Source organism: Rissa tridactyla, chromosome 13 (genome assembly GCF_028500815.1).
Source record: "Rissa tridactyla isolate bRisTri1 chromosome 13, bRisTri1.patW.cur.20221130, whole genome shotgun sequence".
NCBI lineage: Eukaryota > Metazoa > Chordata > Aves > Charadriiformes > Laridae > Rissa > Rissa tridactyla.
Window position 1 is genome coordinate 12,698,453 of NC_071478.1, and position 18,314 is coordinate 12,716,766.

Here is an 18,314-nt window from a genome sequence, read left to right on the forward strand (position 1 = left end):
CCTCGTTGACTTGATGCTTTAGTCATGTCTGAGCAGTGGGGAGGAGTGTGGGGCATGAGGGTGCACCCATAGCTGCTTGCTCAGAGGCAGAAAGTCTCAGTACATCTGGTGTCAGAGTATGCACATGGATTTCAAGTGTTGACCTGAATCCGGGCTAGTTTTCAGAAATTAATAGGTTAAAGAATAGTTTGCTAAGCTCTTGCGGGGATTTGGAATTTCCCGGCGTGATCCCCACTGGCATCAAGGGACAAAGGAGATAAAGATATTAGAGCCCAAGTTTTTAGCACAAGCCTTCTCTTAAGTACTGATTCAAAATACAGCTTTACTTGTCAAGCTGTGAAACACCAAGTATATCCACATGTCTCAAACTTATTTGTTTGGAGGACAAAACAAATACTACCACTTAAAAAGCTCCATACTAGTTTTCATCCTTACTCAGGTTTACTGAAAAATTCTTGGATTTAATATTATTTATGGCAACATTTTAACATTACCAGGAAAGAAGAGTGTTTGGCCAGGTCCCTTCATAGAGTAGGAACTTACACAAGGGTTATAAGGCTCATTGGGGCTAATCCCTGTTAGCATTATACATCATCTGACAGTTGCCAAGGAGACAAGGATAATCTCAGTGAGACAAGATATGTGAGAAGGGTATTTATGGACATTTGCCTAACGATGCTGGTGAAATGCACCAAAAAGTGATTAATGGAGTGCCTTTGAAGTACTCCCTCTTCTGTGGTGAATAGGGGAGACTGTTGGAACATGGGCAAAAAAACTTCCTTGTGATATTGAAGCAGCAGCAACTTGGCCTTGATGTTTCCAATGTACCCTGCAGTGGCCTCATCCACTGTTGCGCAAAGGGGCAGACAAGGCTTTTGCGGTGTTGCGAGATGGCTGCCCATCTGTCTGCACTCTGCAGCATCAGCAGACTGTGCAAGTATAAACAAGCCGTTTCAGTCTGTGGTGCTGACACAAGCCTTAATGAAAACTGTCCACTTCACGTGCTTGAAATACTAGCAGGTGCCTCATGCAAATGTCTTGTATGCTAAGTGATGTGAGGGCAGGGAAGAGTGGAGGGGAGTATATGTGTGTATATATAGGCATAGATGTGTGCGCAACAGCATAACCAGCTGTTTCCTCCTTCCCTGTTCCCAGCGGGGAGCCCACATGCACCATGGCCAGCTGGCTCTGGGGGCTTATGTTGCGTTCCCTGAGCTGTGGGAAGGGTTAACATCACAGGCTACTTGGTATGTGAGTCTGAACCGGCATTTTGGTCAGATTAGTCTGTTTTTCCCTGACCTGGCGTGGCTTATAGCTCTGCTTAGGGAGATTAAAAGAAGCAGGAGAGCTAATATCTTCGTTTGAACAAGTTCATGCTTGGAAAGGCTTCTGCATCATCTGTTTCACGTAGCAAAATATTTTCTTGGCAGTGTGTTCCCTGGCCATGAGAAGGGGCAGAGACTGATGGAGGAGGCCTGTATCTGGGACCAGGAGCACTAAAGCTGTGTGGTTTGGAACTGTCCCGCACTGGCTGAATCTTCCCTTTCTGTGTTGAGGTGAGGTAGTGACCTGTAATGAAGGGAGAAAGGCTGCCCGTCTCCTTCCCTCTCCCCCAGCTTGACCTTCTTAGTCTGTGGTGCTGTCTCTTGATGGAGGATTATGAAGGATGGGAAGACAGAAGGAATTTCCCAAGTTTTCAAAGCCTGATGCAAATGACTCCTTCAAAAGGAGAGAGCTGCTGAAAGCCAGCCTGCAGCTGATGGGCTGTGTCTTGTGGTGCCAGAGTTAATCTTGGTAAGCAGCTCTGAGCTGCTGGGTTGGATAATGCCTGGAATGGAGGAGGCCTCTTTAAATGAAAGAAATCAACCTGTTAATCCTCTGTAGATTGGTTTTGAGGAGTTGTTTTAGATTGTACAAATCGGTGGTCACAATCTCAGTAGAGGTTTCTGCAGTGGCACATGTCTCCCCTTCAGGGGGTTCAAAGTAAAATGGTACTTGGCCTGCCTATTCCAGCTAGTCAAGAAAATTGCTTGTGAGCAATGTTTTTGCCTGCCTCCAGTCCTGCTCTTAAATGGCACCATTCTCTATTTGCTTGTTTTGGGGTCTGCCTCCAGCATGGTCTCCATGTGAAGGCAGGGTGCTGCCTGTGGGACCTTGTGGTGCCTGCTTTTATTTAGCTTTAAAAGCACCAGGGATATGCAATTGCATCTGTCAGGGGGGGGAAAAAAAAAAAAGCTGTTCCCAAGTGTGTATTATCCATTTCCCCTTCTCCTTCTGGGCTAAGCTCATTCCTCCATACCATGAAAACAAGCCAGATGAACCTGAATAGGTTGAATAGTGGCTTTTTGGGCTGTCTTGCCTTGGCTGAGGTGAATGTGGGGTAGCTCAGCAGATCTGGGGGTAGTAGTTTCTTGCAGCAGAGGTTGATAAAGCAGCTCAAGACTGGGAGACCCCTCCTTGTCTGCAGCTCTGCAGGGTAAGGGCCTGTGCCCATGGCACCAGTGCTTCAGGCACAGAAAGGCTCCAGCAAGAAGTAGTAGTATTAATGGAATCATCAATTTCATAAGCATTTGCCTTGAGCTCTTAAAGATTTGAATATTTATCAGTTAGTCTTCACTAAGATGTCTGGTCCCTTGTGCTAAGGTGGAGAGGGAAATAAAGAGTAAGAAGCAGAACATTTAGGAAGAATATGTGCACAAAGTGAAATACAACATCCAGTGAAGCCTAGGGAAATAAATCTCTCTGGACTAGAGGTGAAATCTACGGAAATAATTTGAGTTAGCAAATCCCTGTGCAACTTCATAGCTGATCAATAGATGCTATTTGGAAAATATTGCACTGCTAAATTCTACAAACAGCCTCTTTTGAACAAACATGGTCATTTCTGGCTTTCTCATTTGGCTTAATCTAAACATAAATCTGCTGTAAAGAATGACTCCCCAGTATCTGAGTCTATTCAAGCAGAGGTTGGAACGTACTTCTGAATAGTCCCCTGATTACATTTTTTTCACTCCTCAGTTACTTTATGCCCATGTAGAGTGAAAATGCAAGTCTGTTCCAAAGCCTTAGAGATCACTTACTACTTGTGTGTATTTCTTCAGGCTTCTTTCCTTCAATATTCATAAATAGCAAAAAGACTTGACCTGATGTTACTGAAAGTCTTGCCTGCTAGATGGGGAAACCTCAGAAGGCCTCTTTCAGACTTACCTTTGCCTAGTTCTTTTTATGCCAAGGCAAAAATTGTCTAGCCCTGCCTGACTGGTGACTACTTGGCCCCTTCCTGAAAGCTTCCTTTGACGGAGACCTTGTAGAATCTCTGGGCCATCTGTTCTCCTACTCTTCTGTAAGTATAGAACCTTCCCTCTAGCAAGTCTTAAGGTTTGTACCTGCCTTGTGGCCCTGGTGTGAGCGACAAATCTGCTGGTCTATACCTGAGTTACAGAAGACTTCACTTTTCCTTGATCTGAGCTTGTGAGCAACCAAATACAATGGTGCTTTATTCAACAAATAAATATGAACAACTTATGCTAAATAGTTGCCAAATGGAATAGCTTTCCAAGAGTGTCCCTGTTACTACAAAACTGTGCCAAGTCTGGAAATGGATTCAGGCACTGATGTCCGAGGACCTAGAGAACAAGGGAATCGCAAGGCTAAATTTTCCCCTCTTGGGGTACTGAAAGTGGAGGCGAAGCTAACCCCAAAGGAACTGGGGTCTCACATCAGCTTAAGGAACAAAACTGCAGAGACAACTAGCAGCCTGAGGCTGGTGATAACTTAAGCTTCAAATGATTTTTGAGATGTATCCAGGAGGAGAGAAAGACTGAGGGACAAAAGGAAAGTGGGAAGCAATGAAGACAAAACACAATAGGTTATTTTTTTATGAACTACACAGTGGAACTAGTAAATGGTATTTAAAGGGCAAATTCAAGTGAGCTGGATGCTTCAGGTACCCATGTATCTTCAGATCTTGTAGCTGTTCTGTGATAGCTCTACATTTATTGCACCTCTACATTACTGTGCTAATCTCGGTAGAATCATAACCCAGCTGAAACTATCCAAGTAATTCTTCCTTTTAAAAATGTTCTTTACAGGCTTCAACATTAGAACCTTCCAGGGAAGAATACTTAGGAGATGGTGAGAACAGTTAATGGAAATGTTCCAACTACTTCTGATCTTGGCAGAGCTCCCCCTCAGACACTGTCCATGAAGGAAATCTGGTGCAAATCTCTGCAGTTACAGAACTGAGCCTCTATAGGAGGATAACTAATGAAATTGTTAGGCCAATCTGCATCTCTTCCAAATTAAATGCTCTCTTGGTTTACTTATGAGCAACCTTTTACCCCAGTTACTCCGTCATGCGGGTCACTTGATTTATGTCCTACTGTCAGTTGCTTCCTGTTGTACTCTCACCTCTAGACAGCTTCTTGTCCCCATCTCTGGTGGCATTTCCCATCCCCATAGGTGGTTCTGCCAAGCATAAGCCAGCTTTGTATTGCATTGTGGCATCCATCAGAAGTCAGCAAGAGAGTCCTGCTGATCCTATATCTCTGCTCAAAATAAACTGGATTTTGTTAAATGCCATTCTAAACAAAATGTTGATTAAGATCTAGGCTGCTTTGCAAGGGGGCTCTATGATTTCATGGGTAATCAGAGCACCTAATACAGCTGGCAAAAAAACCCCTTCATTGTAGAAGAGACCTCCCTCTTGAGCTGTTGTCTACTAAATTTCATTTAGAAATAGCAATCCTACTTAAAAAAAAAAAAAAGAATTTAAAGAATTTCATTATAAGGTGTACGAACTTTATAACCCAGAATGGCTCTTTAAAGATCAAATGCTTTTAATTGGGTTTTTCTTATGTAGGTATTTGCAAACCCTTCAGTCATGTTTAGTTATGGTTCTAGCTAGTAATGCAGTGGCTGGATGCAAACACCTTCTGTGTCCTACTTTCTAGAGTCTCCTGGAGGAAGTGTTTACAGCAAGTGTGAATAAGCAGAAATATTTTGAAAAAATTTCTTCTGCCCACGTGTTCCTACCTCTAAGCCACTGCATAATAAAATAAGTCCTATAAACATAAAGACTTGGACCCAAACAGAATAGCCACTTGAAGTTTTTAGCGCACTGCAAGAGGGGAGGAAGGGACTCATTCAGATTTTTATCTCCTCACCCCAGAACAAGTTCACCTTCAGTTTCATGTTGGATTCCTGCTTTCAGATGTTCACGGCTTAGTGGTGCTGCTAACGTCTCAAGGCAGAAGCGTTGCAGAAACTCCTGGAATCTATTCCAGAACTACTTGCTAGAGGTGAAAGTGGGGCCGTGAGCTGGGCTCAGCTGAAGTGCAGGGAAGAGCAGTGTATGGCCGACTACCAGGTGCTTAACACTTATGGATATTTGTCTTAGTGCTCCAGACACTCATTTTGTGCTGATGTGCTGCCGAAGGTGTGGGGGGCAGGAGGTCTGGGTTCTGGGGCAGTCTTTTGGGGCCAGTCTCTGCTGCTCCATCCAGGCACCACAAGCCTCTGAGGATGTAAGACAAGCTATATGCAGTGTGGAGGTTAAGTAGCTCTGGCAGATAGTAATTTCTGTTGTGCTGTGCTCCTTGAGCTGGACTCACAGGGGGAGACGCATTGTGCCAAGCCCTCGTGGAGTCACCTTTGTGTGGGCTGACTGACCTGCTCACAAGGAGCTTTTTTTACCAAGAAAATAAAATGTTTACTTTTCCCCCAGCAGGCTCAAAAGCTCATTGTGGGTGGTGTGGACACCTTGGGTTGGGAGATCTCCAGGGTGATTCTGGGGGGAAAATTTGCTGTGAACAGGGGAGGAAATGGGAGGGGAGTGGAGAGATGAAGTGGCGGATGTTGGGGACACATCTCTGCCACCCGCCTGCCTGCCTCGGACGTCACAAGTGCGTCTCCCTGCGTGTCTGCTGACTGTCATGGCATTACAAGCAGAGAAATCACACCCGGTTGCCACAGCAACATCACCAGCTGGGACCGTAGTGTGCTGTCACCTAGCAACCAGCAAGGGGTCCCTGGGGATGGCAGGGTACCTGCTCTGCTGCCCTGGGGGAGGATGAGGGTCCCACCCAGCCCCTGGGACCCACGGATGCTATCCTTTTTCCCATAAGCAGGGATTTGTGTCAGTTCCACAGCCTTAATAGTAACTTTTTTTTTTTACCTTGATAGTAATTTTTAACCATTTCCCTAGGGAGGGCTTTGCACTGTGGTTCAGTAGCAGCGTGTGCCTCTGTTATTCTGTGTACAGCTTTCTGCCCATTCCCTCAATGCTCACCAATACTTAAACCAAAGGATACAAGGGTAAAAATCTTGCATGAAATGGGTAGGTGCAAAATCTTTGGGCAAACTCTGTAGGGGTGCCTCCCCCCTATCTTTGCTGGAATTACTTCTTTGGTGTTTGCTGCATTTATGCCTTGGTGTCTGGATGGCCCTGTTCCAGTTGGCTTCTGAAGCTCTGGATGCCCTAAAATGGGGTTAATGGGTGCTGCAAGCTTGGTCAGACTCTCAGGAGAGGGTTGAGCCTTTCCTCTTGCCTGTCTCCCTTCTCTCAGATGGATGGTGGGTGAGTGCCACTCAGCAGTGACCTCAAGATGTTTCTTCATTACCTTCTAGGGCACTGAATCATTTCATTGAAGGACTTTGCAGGCAAGAACACGCAGCTGCAGTCACGTCCTGTATTTACAGCTTTAGCATAGAAAGTCTCAGTACTCCAGTCTTGATGTGGCATGAAGCTGAATTATTAACAAATGCTCTCTGCTAAGGGGAGAAATAGCTGGTGAGAAAGAGCCTTTCCTGCATGTGCACTAATCAGTATTTGCGGGGGGAACCTGGTTACATGGTGCTGGGATCTGCTGATGATCCAGAGGGGCAGGGGGCTGGAGGGTGCTTGATGTGGTTAATGGGAAGTCTGCTGGCTTCAATGTTTGGCTCTGTCTTGTGCTGGTATCTGCTTTTGTCATGCCCCCCCCATGTGTAACATAAGCGTGCCTTATGTCAGGCACAAAGTAATGCTGGAAGGTCTGTCTGCCTACCACAAGGAGTGCGCAGCCCTACCTAAGCTGCCATGAAATGGAGGTACTTCAGCCCCTTCAACAGGAAGGGATGCTGCCTCTTCTCATGCAATCTCCCCGCTTCATTGAATTTAGACTGCTCAGAGGTGATGCAGATCACGATTTGCTCTGCAGGACTCCATGTGTTATTGAGTATCTCAGTACAGAGTTCCTTACTGAATAGGTCCAGTAAACACTTTAAGCCACAGCAAAAACTAGAGACTTTTAATGAAAATGCAGTATAGCGACTGATATGCATCTTGAGATGTGGGGCTAGTCAAACCAACTCTTCTTGAGCCTAGGTCCACTCAGAATCCTCTTCTGTTTAAAATAAAACCCCTGAAGCAGTACTTAAATTCAGCCTGACTTACTTGCCTCTGTGCTAAGCATGGAGATTCCCAATAGACCCTGCTGGGCTATGGGAGACAACTTAATAAACAAGAAACATAAGGAAGCTTGTGTTAATCATCTGTACAGAAAAAATAAGGAATTAAAGATAAACTAGCTCATAGTGTATGCAATGGCTACGGATCTCTGGCATGGCAAAACCAGTGCATCTTGTCCAGCGCACTTGTTCTAATAACTTTTTTCAATTATTAGTCTGACTTTCTTAAAACCAACATCGTTCCTATGCTGATAGACCCAACAAACAACCATTCAGAAAAAGCTCTTCAAATCGGTAATTGACAACAGAGCTACCTCTCTTCTAAGTATGTTGTTGGCCACAAAAGGATGTATTTAAAGTAAAAGTGATTTGGAAAGGCAAATATAATATGGTCAGCTCATTCCTGAATAAAACCATGTTTCTCTCAAATCAAAGCCAGGCAGTGCCTGCTAGTTCTCTGAAGCTATGCTGCATGTTACAGCACAAAGTTAGAAACAAAACTCCTTCAATTGAAATAATACTGAAAGGAAGGTTTTGTGGCTAGCAAATAAAACCTCCTTTTGAGACTTGTGGGCTGGCTGATCATTTTCTTTCTGTACCAGGAGGGATTGACTGAAACACCTCATTCTTTGTAGCAGTATGTTGGCACTAGATGCTGAGCGAATATAAGAACTTGGTGATTGAGGGCCGCCACGGCCGCCAAACGCTTCTCTCTAAACACAAAGAGCTATTTCAGCAGTGCAAGATGACACGCTTCTTCCTGCCACTGAAAACAGATTTTCATTGCAAAAACTACCTGAGCTTGACATTGTGAAATTACTTCCTTATGCTCTATGTACCATAAAAGAAGCCCAACTGAAATGGGAAGGATACATCCTCGCCCAGCTACATGCAGCAAATAGCTACCGGAGCCCAGAGCTTGGTAGCAGGAAATGTGTGGGAAAGCCATCTGGTGAAGCCACTTAGAAACAGTGTGAAAGTCTTTTTTTTTCATTCACTTCCTGACAAAGTAGTAATATGTTGCCTCATTATAGAAAAAGGGCTGCTTGTTATTATTCGCATTAGTAGCTCTTAGAAACCCAAAGGTGAGGACAGGATTCTTGCTGTGTTAGGTGCTCTGGGTACATGTAAGAGGAGACCTTTCCCTATACCCGCTCCTCCCAGATTTTATAACTTAAAAAGACAGAAAGCATAGGACTTTTTTTTCTTTCTTTTTTTTTTTTTTCTCCAAATGGGGAACTGAAACAGATGGGAGAAACTGAAGGAGCTGGAAACAGAACACGTAATAATTCCCAAGCTACGACTTTCTCGGCAAAACTGTACTTTGACTCCTATATGTTATCTTTGAGCATTTATGGTGAGCGATATGTACCTTGGCATACTGCTTGCAATGTGCTCTGCAGTTCTCCCAGGTAAAATTGGCATTTAGCTTGGTGTGGACACACTACTGAGAGGTACTACATGCTTTGCTCTGCTGAGACAGGGGGAGGGAAATCAAATCAACATGCAGAAGGGATTTTAATCATCACTTAGCAAATAAAAAATAAGGTTACTGTGGAGACCTTACACTTGATCTTTGGAATCTGAATCATGTCTTTCACTATGAGCTCCCAGTCCAGCCCACCTAATTTCACCGTGGTTTAACACTGTTATAACCCTGGGCAGTATCTCTGTTCTGCTAAAAGCAGAGAACCACACCAAAGGCTGTATTTCAAGAGGAGTCAAAAGTTCCTTATAGCCTACTTGCTATTATTAGATATGTAAAGTTCTCCTATATCATCATCTTGTCTGAAGACCTCAAATAATTTTACAGACCTTATTTAGCCTCTTGGCAACTCTGAGGCAATACAGTTATCCCCATTTTTAGAGACGGGAACAGATATAAAATCCCTATCCTTGAGTTTTCCTTATCAGTCTGCCAGAATTGAGGATGGATTTTTTCAGTCCCATGCTTTAATTGCAAGACAGAGCTTTCCAGGTCCCTCTGCTGTTCTTCTGTGGGTGTGTGGGACTGTGTGCTTGGTTGGTTAGCATTTGTGCCACGTTTAGATGAAAAAAGTATGTTCTTGGCTTGGCCTTTCATCTCTGGGGAAGGCAGGGTTAAAAAAATGTCTTAAGGCTTAATTAGTTGGTGGAAAAATATCACAGCAGCAGGAAGGAGGAGGAGTAGGATGAAGGATGCTGCTCTGCTTTGAGGTAAAAGGGACTGAAGCCCAGAGACCCTGGAAGGAGCAAGCAGGACCATGTGGGCTGGTAGTTTGTGAGGCTGAGACTGTCATTTGACATAGAGAGCCTAGTGCCAAGGGAATACCTTCCCCAGGAGAGAGATGCTCGAGTGTTGTGAAACTGGGCCATGAGGTGTTAATTGCTAAAAACTGTAGAAATTCAGATTTAAAGAGCTAGTACCTACTAATGTAGAATTACTTGTACCAGAGAGGAACCTTTCTTCCTGTCCTGCGAGTGAAGCCTCTAGCAGGGTATACAGTGTAGGACGGGGCAGAGTTGAGGCTCTGAATAAAGCTTTCATTCCCTTATCCCAGACATCTCATAACCCTCTCCTCCCAAACAATCCACTGTGACGCAAAATGCAGAACCAAGAATGCAAGGAGGATACGTATAACACCTCAAAGTTCACAGAAACTGTAATAGCACTTCTCTGAACGGTTTTTCCTCTCCCAGTGATCCCTAGCAAGACTCCAGCCTATGGCAATACAGCTTTAGGCAAGCACATCCATGCAGCTGTATTTGTCCTTTTTATTTATTGAAAGCCTAAGTAGTAACAGGAGCCAGAAATATGTGGGTGCACTTTTTATGCACTGCTGCTGCCCTCAAGGATTACATGCATAACCTCTTCAGGACAAGAGACCAGACAAATAAGATGGCAATTGCACTAAGCAGCAGCAAACACGGAATATAAGCACCCAGTAATCAAATGCTAAGATTTTAAAAAGCCTCAACCAAAGCCCTGGGTGAATGACAACAGACCATTCCCAACTTGGTTTCAATTTGTCCAGATTCTCATGACTCTAGAAAGACTGTTTACACCCTTGCTATATCCATTGCTATGTTTGAGTTACTAGCAAGTTTTGGCCAGGTGACAAACTCAATGAGCACTGAATTGTGCCTTGGCAAGTGTAAGTTGTCTCTATCAGTTTTGCCTCATTGTGTTGGGAAACAACAGTCCTCTTTTCCAAGCTGGGAGCAGGGTTGGGATGGAGAAGCAAGAGCAGCACCAAGACTCAACTGTTTCCCAGGATGTGGCAGTTCTGAACTGGGTGGATGAAGACTATTTCTGGCAGTAATAGGAAGTTAAGGGACATTGCATACTGGTAGACCTAACTTGGTGGTTCCTTTGCACAAGGATTAGCTGAGCAGCTCTCTGAGCATCTGGGCTGTGAGAGGCTCCTGTAGCACAAGTGTCACATGAGGATAATCCCATGTGATTTAAAGCCTGAAGCAAGCTGTCTGGTTTTCCCCTCCTATCTTTTAGTTTGTGCTTATGCTGGGACCATAACAAATCTTAGATTTCCCAGACAGTGATTGAAATCATACATACACAGAAAATCACTGAGGGTCACTGAGTCTGATGCGAGCCAAGTTCTTAGCCCTGGATAAGAAAACTGACATAACACAGGAACTCTGCAAGGGTTTGGGTGGAATCTCTTATCCATGTTGTATGTGAAATATGCTCTCTGGAGAAAAGGTGAAAGATCTTCACTAGCTCACCTGCTACACTTGGGAGATACCGCTTTAAAAACACAGATAAACTTAGCAGTGTTCCTGAGTTAAGGAAGTTGGGGGTTTTTGTTTGGTTTTGTTTGTTTGATTGGTTGGGTTTTTTTAAAGCCAGTTAAAAAAACAAATCCACAGACTAAGTGGCTCTTTTAGTACTTGACAAGGAAATCTATAGCAGAATGAGGAATGATTTCCTCAAGTGCCAGTACAGAGTGTTACACCCAAGACCTGCTCCTCTAACCTCCAGAGGCACAGGAAAACTGCATACCCAGATCGAGTGAAGAAACCTGTACATTTCAGAGTCTTCCAGTCCTAGTGTTGTGATCCAGGTTTTGACCTTTCCTTGGGCAGTCCCTGTGTCAGCCCCAGAGGCGCACCTCTGACAGAATCTAGTCTGAAATGTGCTCTTACAACATTAAGTGGGCCTCTTCAGCATGAGTCTGTGGCGTGTGCTTTTGTTCTGTGCTATTCTGGAGATAAGCAACTGGTGAGAAGAAAATGCTTTAATCTGCTGGAGTAACTGTGTTCTTAAGCATTAAAATTATGGTTTGTACTAACTGTCCAGTGGGGAAAGAAACAAGGTTCTTAATTCTAGAAGACAGGTTAACTTCTGGTGGAGGAGGCAGAAACTGTTAAGTCTTCTGCTGTCAGAAAGAAACCCATGCTGGAAGTATTCAGTCAATTAGGCTGATTTGTAGCGGCCTCACTATAAATCTTCTTTCATTCAGAGGCAAGTTAAGCTCTTTGCTGAAACATGCCATTCCAAGGAATTTCAGTAGGCTCTCACACATCTGGCCATGGCAAAGTTATCTGCAGGGACACACCATCTTAGAATGACATGCTATGATCAATTCTATAACACTATAGCCAATGTATGTCAAAAAAGGGAGGCCAGCAAAAAGCCTTTCACCTCACTGTCACAGATCAGCCTTTTTCTTGTGTGCTACATTTGTTCACCATATTTGTAAATTAGAAACAGATTTTCTAAATCAGTTTTAGGTACAAAAACAGTTGAGAGAGACATTATGCAGTAAAATGACCACTCAATCCAGAAACACAACGGTTTTGCCAATGAAATGCATCACTCCTTAAAGGTGTAAAATTCAGTAAAACAGGCTGCGTGTTTTATAGGGACACTCATGTAATCTGACCAGATGCAGAACCATTTTTTTTTTTTTCCTTAGAGGAAGCTTTCCTGCTCATTTGCCTGAAAGGCAGTTTATAGCAGAGCTGTGAGCCTTTCCCATGACCAAGGCAACTGGGTGCCTGCCCTCACTGTGCCACAGTGACTCACCCTGCTGAGCTGGTCCAGGAGTCTTTGGTTCTGTTCGGAGAGTTCCTGCACAGCCCGCGTCTTCTCACGGTCAGCTTCGCGCAGGTGAACCTGCTGCCTCTCCAGCTCGTCCTGCAGCTGCTTCACGTCGCTTTCCAGTTCAGACACCCTTCCTTCCCATTCTCCTTCTTTGTTCTCAAATCGCCTCCTTAGTTCGTGTTTCTCTTGTTCTAGGTGCTAAATAACAGGGGGGAGAAGAGGTTAGGAAGGGAGGGAAAAAGTGAATGCTGCTGCTTTTTACTTCTCTATGCTTAGGGCTGAAATCTTTTAGTCAGGAAAGAGAATGGTATTAGAGCGTGACAATGCCATGAAGGTGGCAATCCCATGTCAGGGCAGGTCACTGGCACTAAACTGGCTTTCCATTTCCAGCAATTGGCCCGTCCTTGGCCTTTGGAGATCAGCACATTGAATTTTTATTGAAACAACTGCCAAAAGAGTAAAGCAGGCTGCATGTCAATAGGCAGAATATATAGGTCAGGCAGGCCAATTGATTTGGCAGAGCGTAGCTTAATACCAAAGCAATATTTCAGTAGGCAGTGGCATAATTCTTTTAAAAATTGCCTTTATAGTCAAAACTACACAAACTGTATCCTTACTGCTGATGAGGAATCTAGATGAGGCATCTTTCTTGTCATATGGGTTTTACGAACAACAGTTGAATCATCTATCCATTTTCTCCTTCTATTCCTGACCTAATTAGTTGTCTGGTAGTTTGATAGTGCACGGTAACTCTATTGTTTGATGCAGTCTGCTCTGGAATGGCAATGGTACAATGAAGTAGTTTCTGTAGACATTATGTATATGCGTGTTCTGGGTTGTGGGTTTTTGAGAAACCACTGCCAGTTCTGGAGACTCTGCTCTGGACTGGCTGGAAAACGAGGGACAGCATGGATCTGCTGGAACTTGTGCATGTTTTACAGCCTCAGTTAAATGAGGGCTTGACTGAAACAGAGCTGCAAATCAGGTCAAAACAGATTTATGTTGTGCCCGTTTGAAAGAATCTCTGAGCTTGAATTTCCCCTGGTGACCGAAACCGTGCACATACTTGCAGAACAGTCACAGATTAGGGACATGGGCATAGAATCACAGAATGGTTAAAGTTGGAAGGAACCTTAAAGGAACCTTAAAGATCACCCAGTCCCTGCCACGGGCAGGGACACCTTCCACTGGACCAGGTTGCTCAAAGCCCTGTCCAACCTGACCTTGAACACCTCCAGGGATAGGGCAGCCACAGCTTCCCTGGGCAGCCTGTTCCAGTGTCTCACCACCCTGACAGTAAAGAATTTTTTCCTAATATCTAATTTAAATCTCCCCTCTTTCAGTTTAAAACTGTTACCCCTCATCCTATCATTACACTTCCTGATACAGAGTCTCCTCATCTTTCCTGTAGGGCCCCTTTAGGTACTGGAAGACTGCTATAAGGTCTACCTGGAGCCTTCTCTTCTCCAGATGTTCCAAGATTAGGAGGGAAACCTGAAGAGCAAGAGCCCTCTCCTTGTTGGTTGTCTTCTGTCCCCCAGAATAACCTGCTGCTACTCTCTACTGCATACACCAGCCTTTTAGGAATGTGTCTTAGCAAAGAACAGGAACCCATGGGGCCCAGCACTGGCAGTACTCGCCTGTTTTTCCCAGGGTATCATCCCCCAGTGAGCAATCCTCATGGCACTTATGATAGGAGGGGAAAATATACCTGCTAGGAGGAAAAGAAAATTGCACTGCATTTATGTGAAGTGGCTTTTTATTGCCTGTTAGAAACACAGGCTGTGAGGTGGCTGTTTCCCCTGGGTGCCTACTGCTGATGACACACAGCCTCCCTTGCAGGGTCTCTGCCACCTTCCTGAGCAGGTCTGAACGTTAGAGCTCTCCACTCCTCCAGCAGCCCTCTGGCCTGCGTTATCACTAATCTTCCACCTCTTGCTCTGGAGAAGATACCATGTTTTCTCTTTCTTGATCTTATCTTCAAATTCTTTCCTATGCTCCCTCCAGAGCAGTGTAGCAGCACCCGGCTTGTGTTTTTCCAAATCTTTCTGCAAATTTAGGACTTTCTGGGAAACCCTCAAATGTGAGAGAAGGTTGATTAAAAACACTAGCCCAAAGCAAAAGTATTTTCCTGTGTTTCAGACACTAAAAGAGTGACCACCCCTTGCAAATGAGAGCGCTAGTATTATAATAATTATTTTTAATGCAATAGGTGGGCATGAAATCCCAGCACCAGGCCCATGACAACCGTTGCAATGAAATCTTTTTTGTAGCCTAAGTGTGGCCACAATTTCACTTTTAGCGGCATGCTGAAAATGCTGTCTTTTATAGCTCTGTCTCCTTCACTGCTAGGCAACGTTTAGAAAGATCCAGGGCCTTCTCTAAATGGAATATGAAACTTCAGCCTGCTAAGGAGCAGCACTGCAGCTGAAGTTCTCCAGACATACTCAAATGTGATTTAGAAGCCACAGGTAAGCCTTGTCAATCATTTAAAAACCACTTTAGTCCTTGACTGCAAAACAAAATCCACATATAGCTCCAAAAAATGGCCATCACAAAGGTGTGAGTTAAAGGGGAGGCGAAGAATATAAAGTTTATTCTCTTGTGGTGGAGAAACAAGAACAGGGCAGTGGGGCACAGAGAGGCTGTTGCAAATATGGAGGGGATAAACTAGATGGAACATGCTGACTGATTCCCTCTGCCTCTTCCTCTCCCAGCAGCCGTCTCCCCTCGCGTGCCCTCACTCCAGCACCTGCATGGCTGCAGATCTGGATAGGGTTTTTTTTGCATGTGGTGATGACAGGGCAAACTACTGTCCTCAGTAGGGGAGCTTCTTGATTTCCAAGTGTCTCTCCATCCACCAGCTGCTCACTGATTTTTACACAGAACTGCTTTCTAAAAGACATTTTCTTCCGAAAGCAGCTTCTCTTGAAGTTAACCGAGCTGGGCTGGTCCTCATTTAAAGAGATGAGGAGTTTAAAGAGAGGGGGAGTTTCCCAGATGACAAAAGGGGTCCATACTGTAAAATTCTTGGACAGGGCAAGCTTCTTTGTGTCAGAGGAACAGAGGTATTAGCTGTTTCAATCCCTTACAGAGGATAAAACTGACTAGGATCACAAATCAGAATTTATTACAGGATTTCAATTCCATGATCAGAAATGAATTTGAGTTACGGCTGTGAAGTGAAAGAGTTGCCAGAGTAGGCGTATGGTAGGGATACTGCACTTTGGTAACAAACACACAAAACTAGAACATATTCAGTGTTGAGGCAAAGCACTAGAGGAGCAGGTCATCATATTGGCTGTTGGGAAATGAAGAGGCTTCACTGAGCTCTTGTAACCAACTTTGAAGTGTTAACTGCGAGAAAATCTATCCTCCTAAATGCTACTTAAACATCACTGTTATCAGGTGCAATTGTCACCAAGGATCTCATCTAAGACTGCTTCTGGCTATCCTCAGAAAGTTCTCAGCATAGGGAAGGAGGTAACAGATGTGGGTCCTTCCTCCCTGCTCCTCTGAAATTGAAAAGCTTATTGTGAAATTTTGTTCACTTCAGTGGCAACAGGAGGCCAACATTTAATCTGCAGAGGCTAGGATTACCAGCCTTGTGTTGTAGAAGATTAATGTTCAAGTTTGATTTTTTTTTTTTGTGTGTGTGTGAAGTAGCACTGTCTTAGATGCACCAAACCCAGCAGAAAAAAATTTGACCCTTAAGTAGATAACACTAACTCCTATCAGGTGCGTAGCCTGAAAAGCAGGACTCCATTATTCAACTCGAAAGTTAGAGCGATAGTAGTGGGATGAAAACATGTAAACAATTGGCTGTGTTTATTATCCCTTCGTTCACCTTCTGAATGGGCCTGTAAGAGCAGAGGTAAACATTTTGAGGAATGTTATTTAAAGTACTACAAAGTCATAGTTTTCCCCCCTCTCCTTTTCGTCTTTCCATTTTGCAAACAGCAAGTGGTATTTGAGACTCCTGAACTCCCTAAAAGGCAGCTCAGTGAGTACCTAAACTTTTGTGTGTTTTTCCGTTAACAGTAGAAAAGGTTCTGCTCTAACTCATCAGGAAAACCACGTCAGCACAATGCCAAATACGTCTGTTCTTGCTTAAAGATCAACCTGAAAACATTCTCTCTGGCAAATTTCAATACTCTGGGAAATTCTAATCTGATAAATAGTGCCACTAAACAACAATTTGAGCAAATGTCACCTTCATTATTGTTTCTATCAGAATAGTAAACACAGAGAGATTGCCCTGCAAAGAGGAAGGGATCAGCTAGGGTAAAATGCTAAGTTTAATAACAGAGAGGAGAACAAAGGCCATACAGTAATTTCAGTAATTGTCTTGAACTTCAGAGGTGTAATTCCGTGAGGATGGAACACAGGAGTATGCAGGACTGTACAGAAAGAACTGGTCTAGGGCTGTGACTTGAAATTTGAATGTTAATCCAGCACTGTTCAAACTCTCTCCAGAAAGGTGAGAGAAGCTTTACTCGGCCTTCTAAGCAGTATTACTTGCTGGGAGAATTAAAATTTCAAGACTATCTCTGAGAAAAAGAGTGGGGTTAACAGTGGCTCTCTTACATAGTTGTGCAAAAGAGTTGTTCCAAAAAAACCTGCCTGAACATTCTTTTTCTTTGTAATGGCTCTATTTCATCCTTAAAAATCAATAAACAGCTCAATCCACTGAGTTCCTGGCAAACAGCTCTCTCTGGATACCTGTAGGTATTTTTCAGAGCAAGCAGCTAACAGAGAGGTATCATTAGGGCTTATCTCCCGCCATGCCTAATGCCTTAGCTGCAACAGCTTAAGCACAAGGGTTACATATGCTCTGTAGCTCAGTACCTGCTGTATAAATTTAACTTCGGAGGCATTTCCGTGATGAGGTGAGCGGAGCACAGCGCACATCTCCTCACCTAGGCAGTACCCGGGTCCTGGGGCAAACCAGTACCCACAGGAATCTCCTGAAGCAAGGCGCTGCAGCCCGTCCCCAGGCCGATACACCCGCTGGCAGCCGGGGCGGGGGAAGAACAGCAGATTTGCCTCCCCCAGGCCTAAGACGGATTTCTTAAGCGCTTTCGTCCCCATCACGGTCACAGGGAGTTCCGTGGGCTGCCTGGCAGGGCCTGTACCTGCCTGCCGCCCCCGGGATTTGTCGGGGAAGGGGCCGCTTTCTGTGGGGAGAGACCGCGGGGCTCCCGGCGGCCGCGGCCCTGAAGCGGAGGCCCTTGCGGAGCGCCGCGGGCCGGGGGAGGGAGGGGGGCGGCGGGGCCTCACCTCCAGCTTGTCGGTCAGCTCCTTGTGCATCCTCTCGTACTGGCGGCTCATGTCCTGGTTGCGCTCCAGCAGCGCCTTGCCCAGCCGCGCCGCCAGCACCAGGTCCTTCTCCTTCTGCCGGATCAGCGAGAGCAGCTCGGGGTCGCGGGCGGCGGCGGCGGGCGGCGGCTCCGGCGGCTCCCCGGCGGCGGCCAGCAGCGCCAGCTCCTCCTCCAGGGCCAGCTCCAGGGCGGCGGCCGCGGCGGCCCCGGCGGCGGCGGCGGGCGGCTCCATGCCGCCGGCGCTGTCCGCCTCCGCCGGTGCTGACCCGGCGGCGGGCAGGCGCAGGCACGGCGCCGACATGGCCCTGCGCGCCGCCGCCGCCGCTCCGCTGCGCCCCCCGCGCCCGGCCCGCGGCTGCGGCTGCTGGGCGGGGAGCGCCGCCGCCCCCGGCCCCCGCCCCCCGGCGCCGGGCCCCGCCGACGGCAGCGCCCGCGCACCGCGCGCATCGGCGTAGGGACAGGGGCGCTCGGGGCGCAGGGCGGGGGGACGCTGCGTG

General features: G+C 45.7%; 2 protein-coding genes across 2 annotated transcripts in view; one reads left to right on the top strand and one right to left on the bottom strand.

The window, feature by feature from the left end:
- The window catches only part of BICDL1 (BICD family like cargo adaptor 1), a 48,497-nt gene extending 30,364 nt beyond the window's left edge, over positions 1 to 18,133 (bottom strand). Inside the window, exons 1-2 of the mRNA XM_054219221.1 lie at positions 17,777 to 18,133; positions 12,479 to 12,694 (exon numbers count right to left, since the gene is read on the bottom strand). Coding sequence (XP_054075196.1) covers positions 12,479 to 12,694; positions 17,777 to 18,118 — 558 coding nt within the window. The 5' untranslated portion in view covers positions 18,119 to 18,133. The remainder of the gene's footprint in view (positions 1 to 12,478; positions 12,695 to 17,776) is intronic.
- Positions 1 to 18,314, top strand: part of CIT (citron rho-interacting serine/threonine kinase) — a 141,098-nt gene that overhangs the window by 30,903 nt on the left and 91,881 nt on the right. The gene's annotated exons all lie outside the window — the stretch shown is intronic.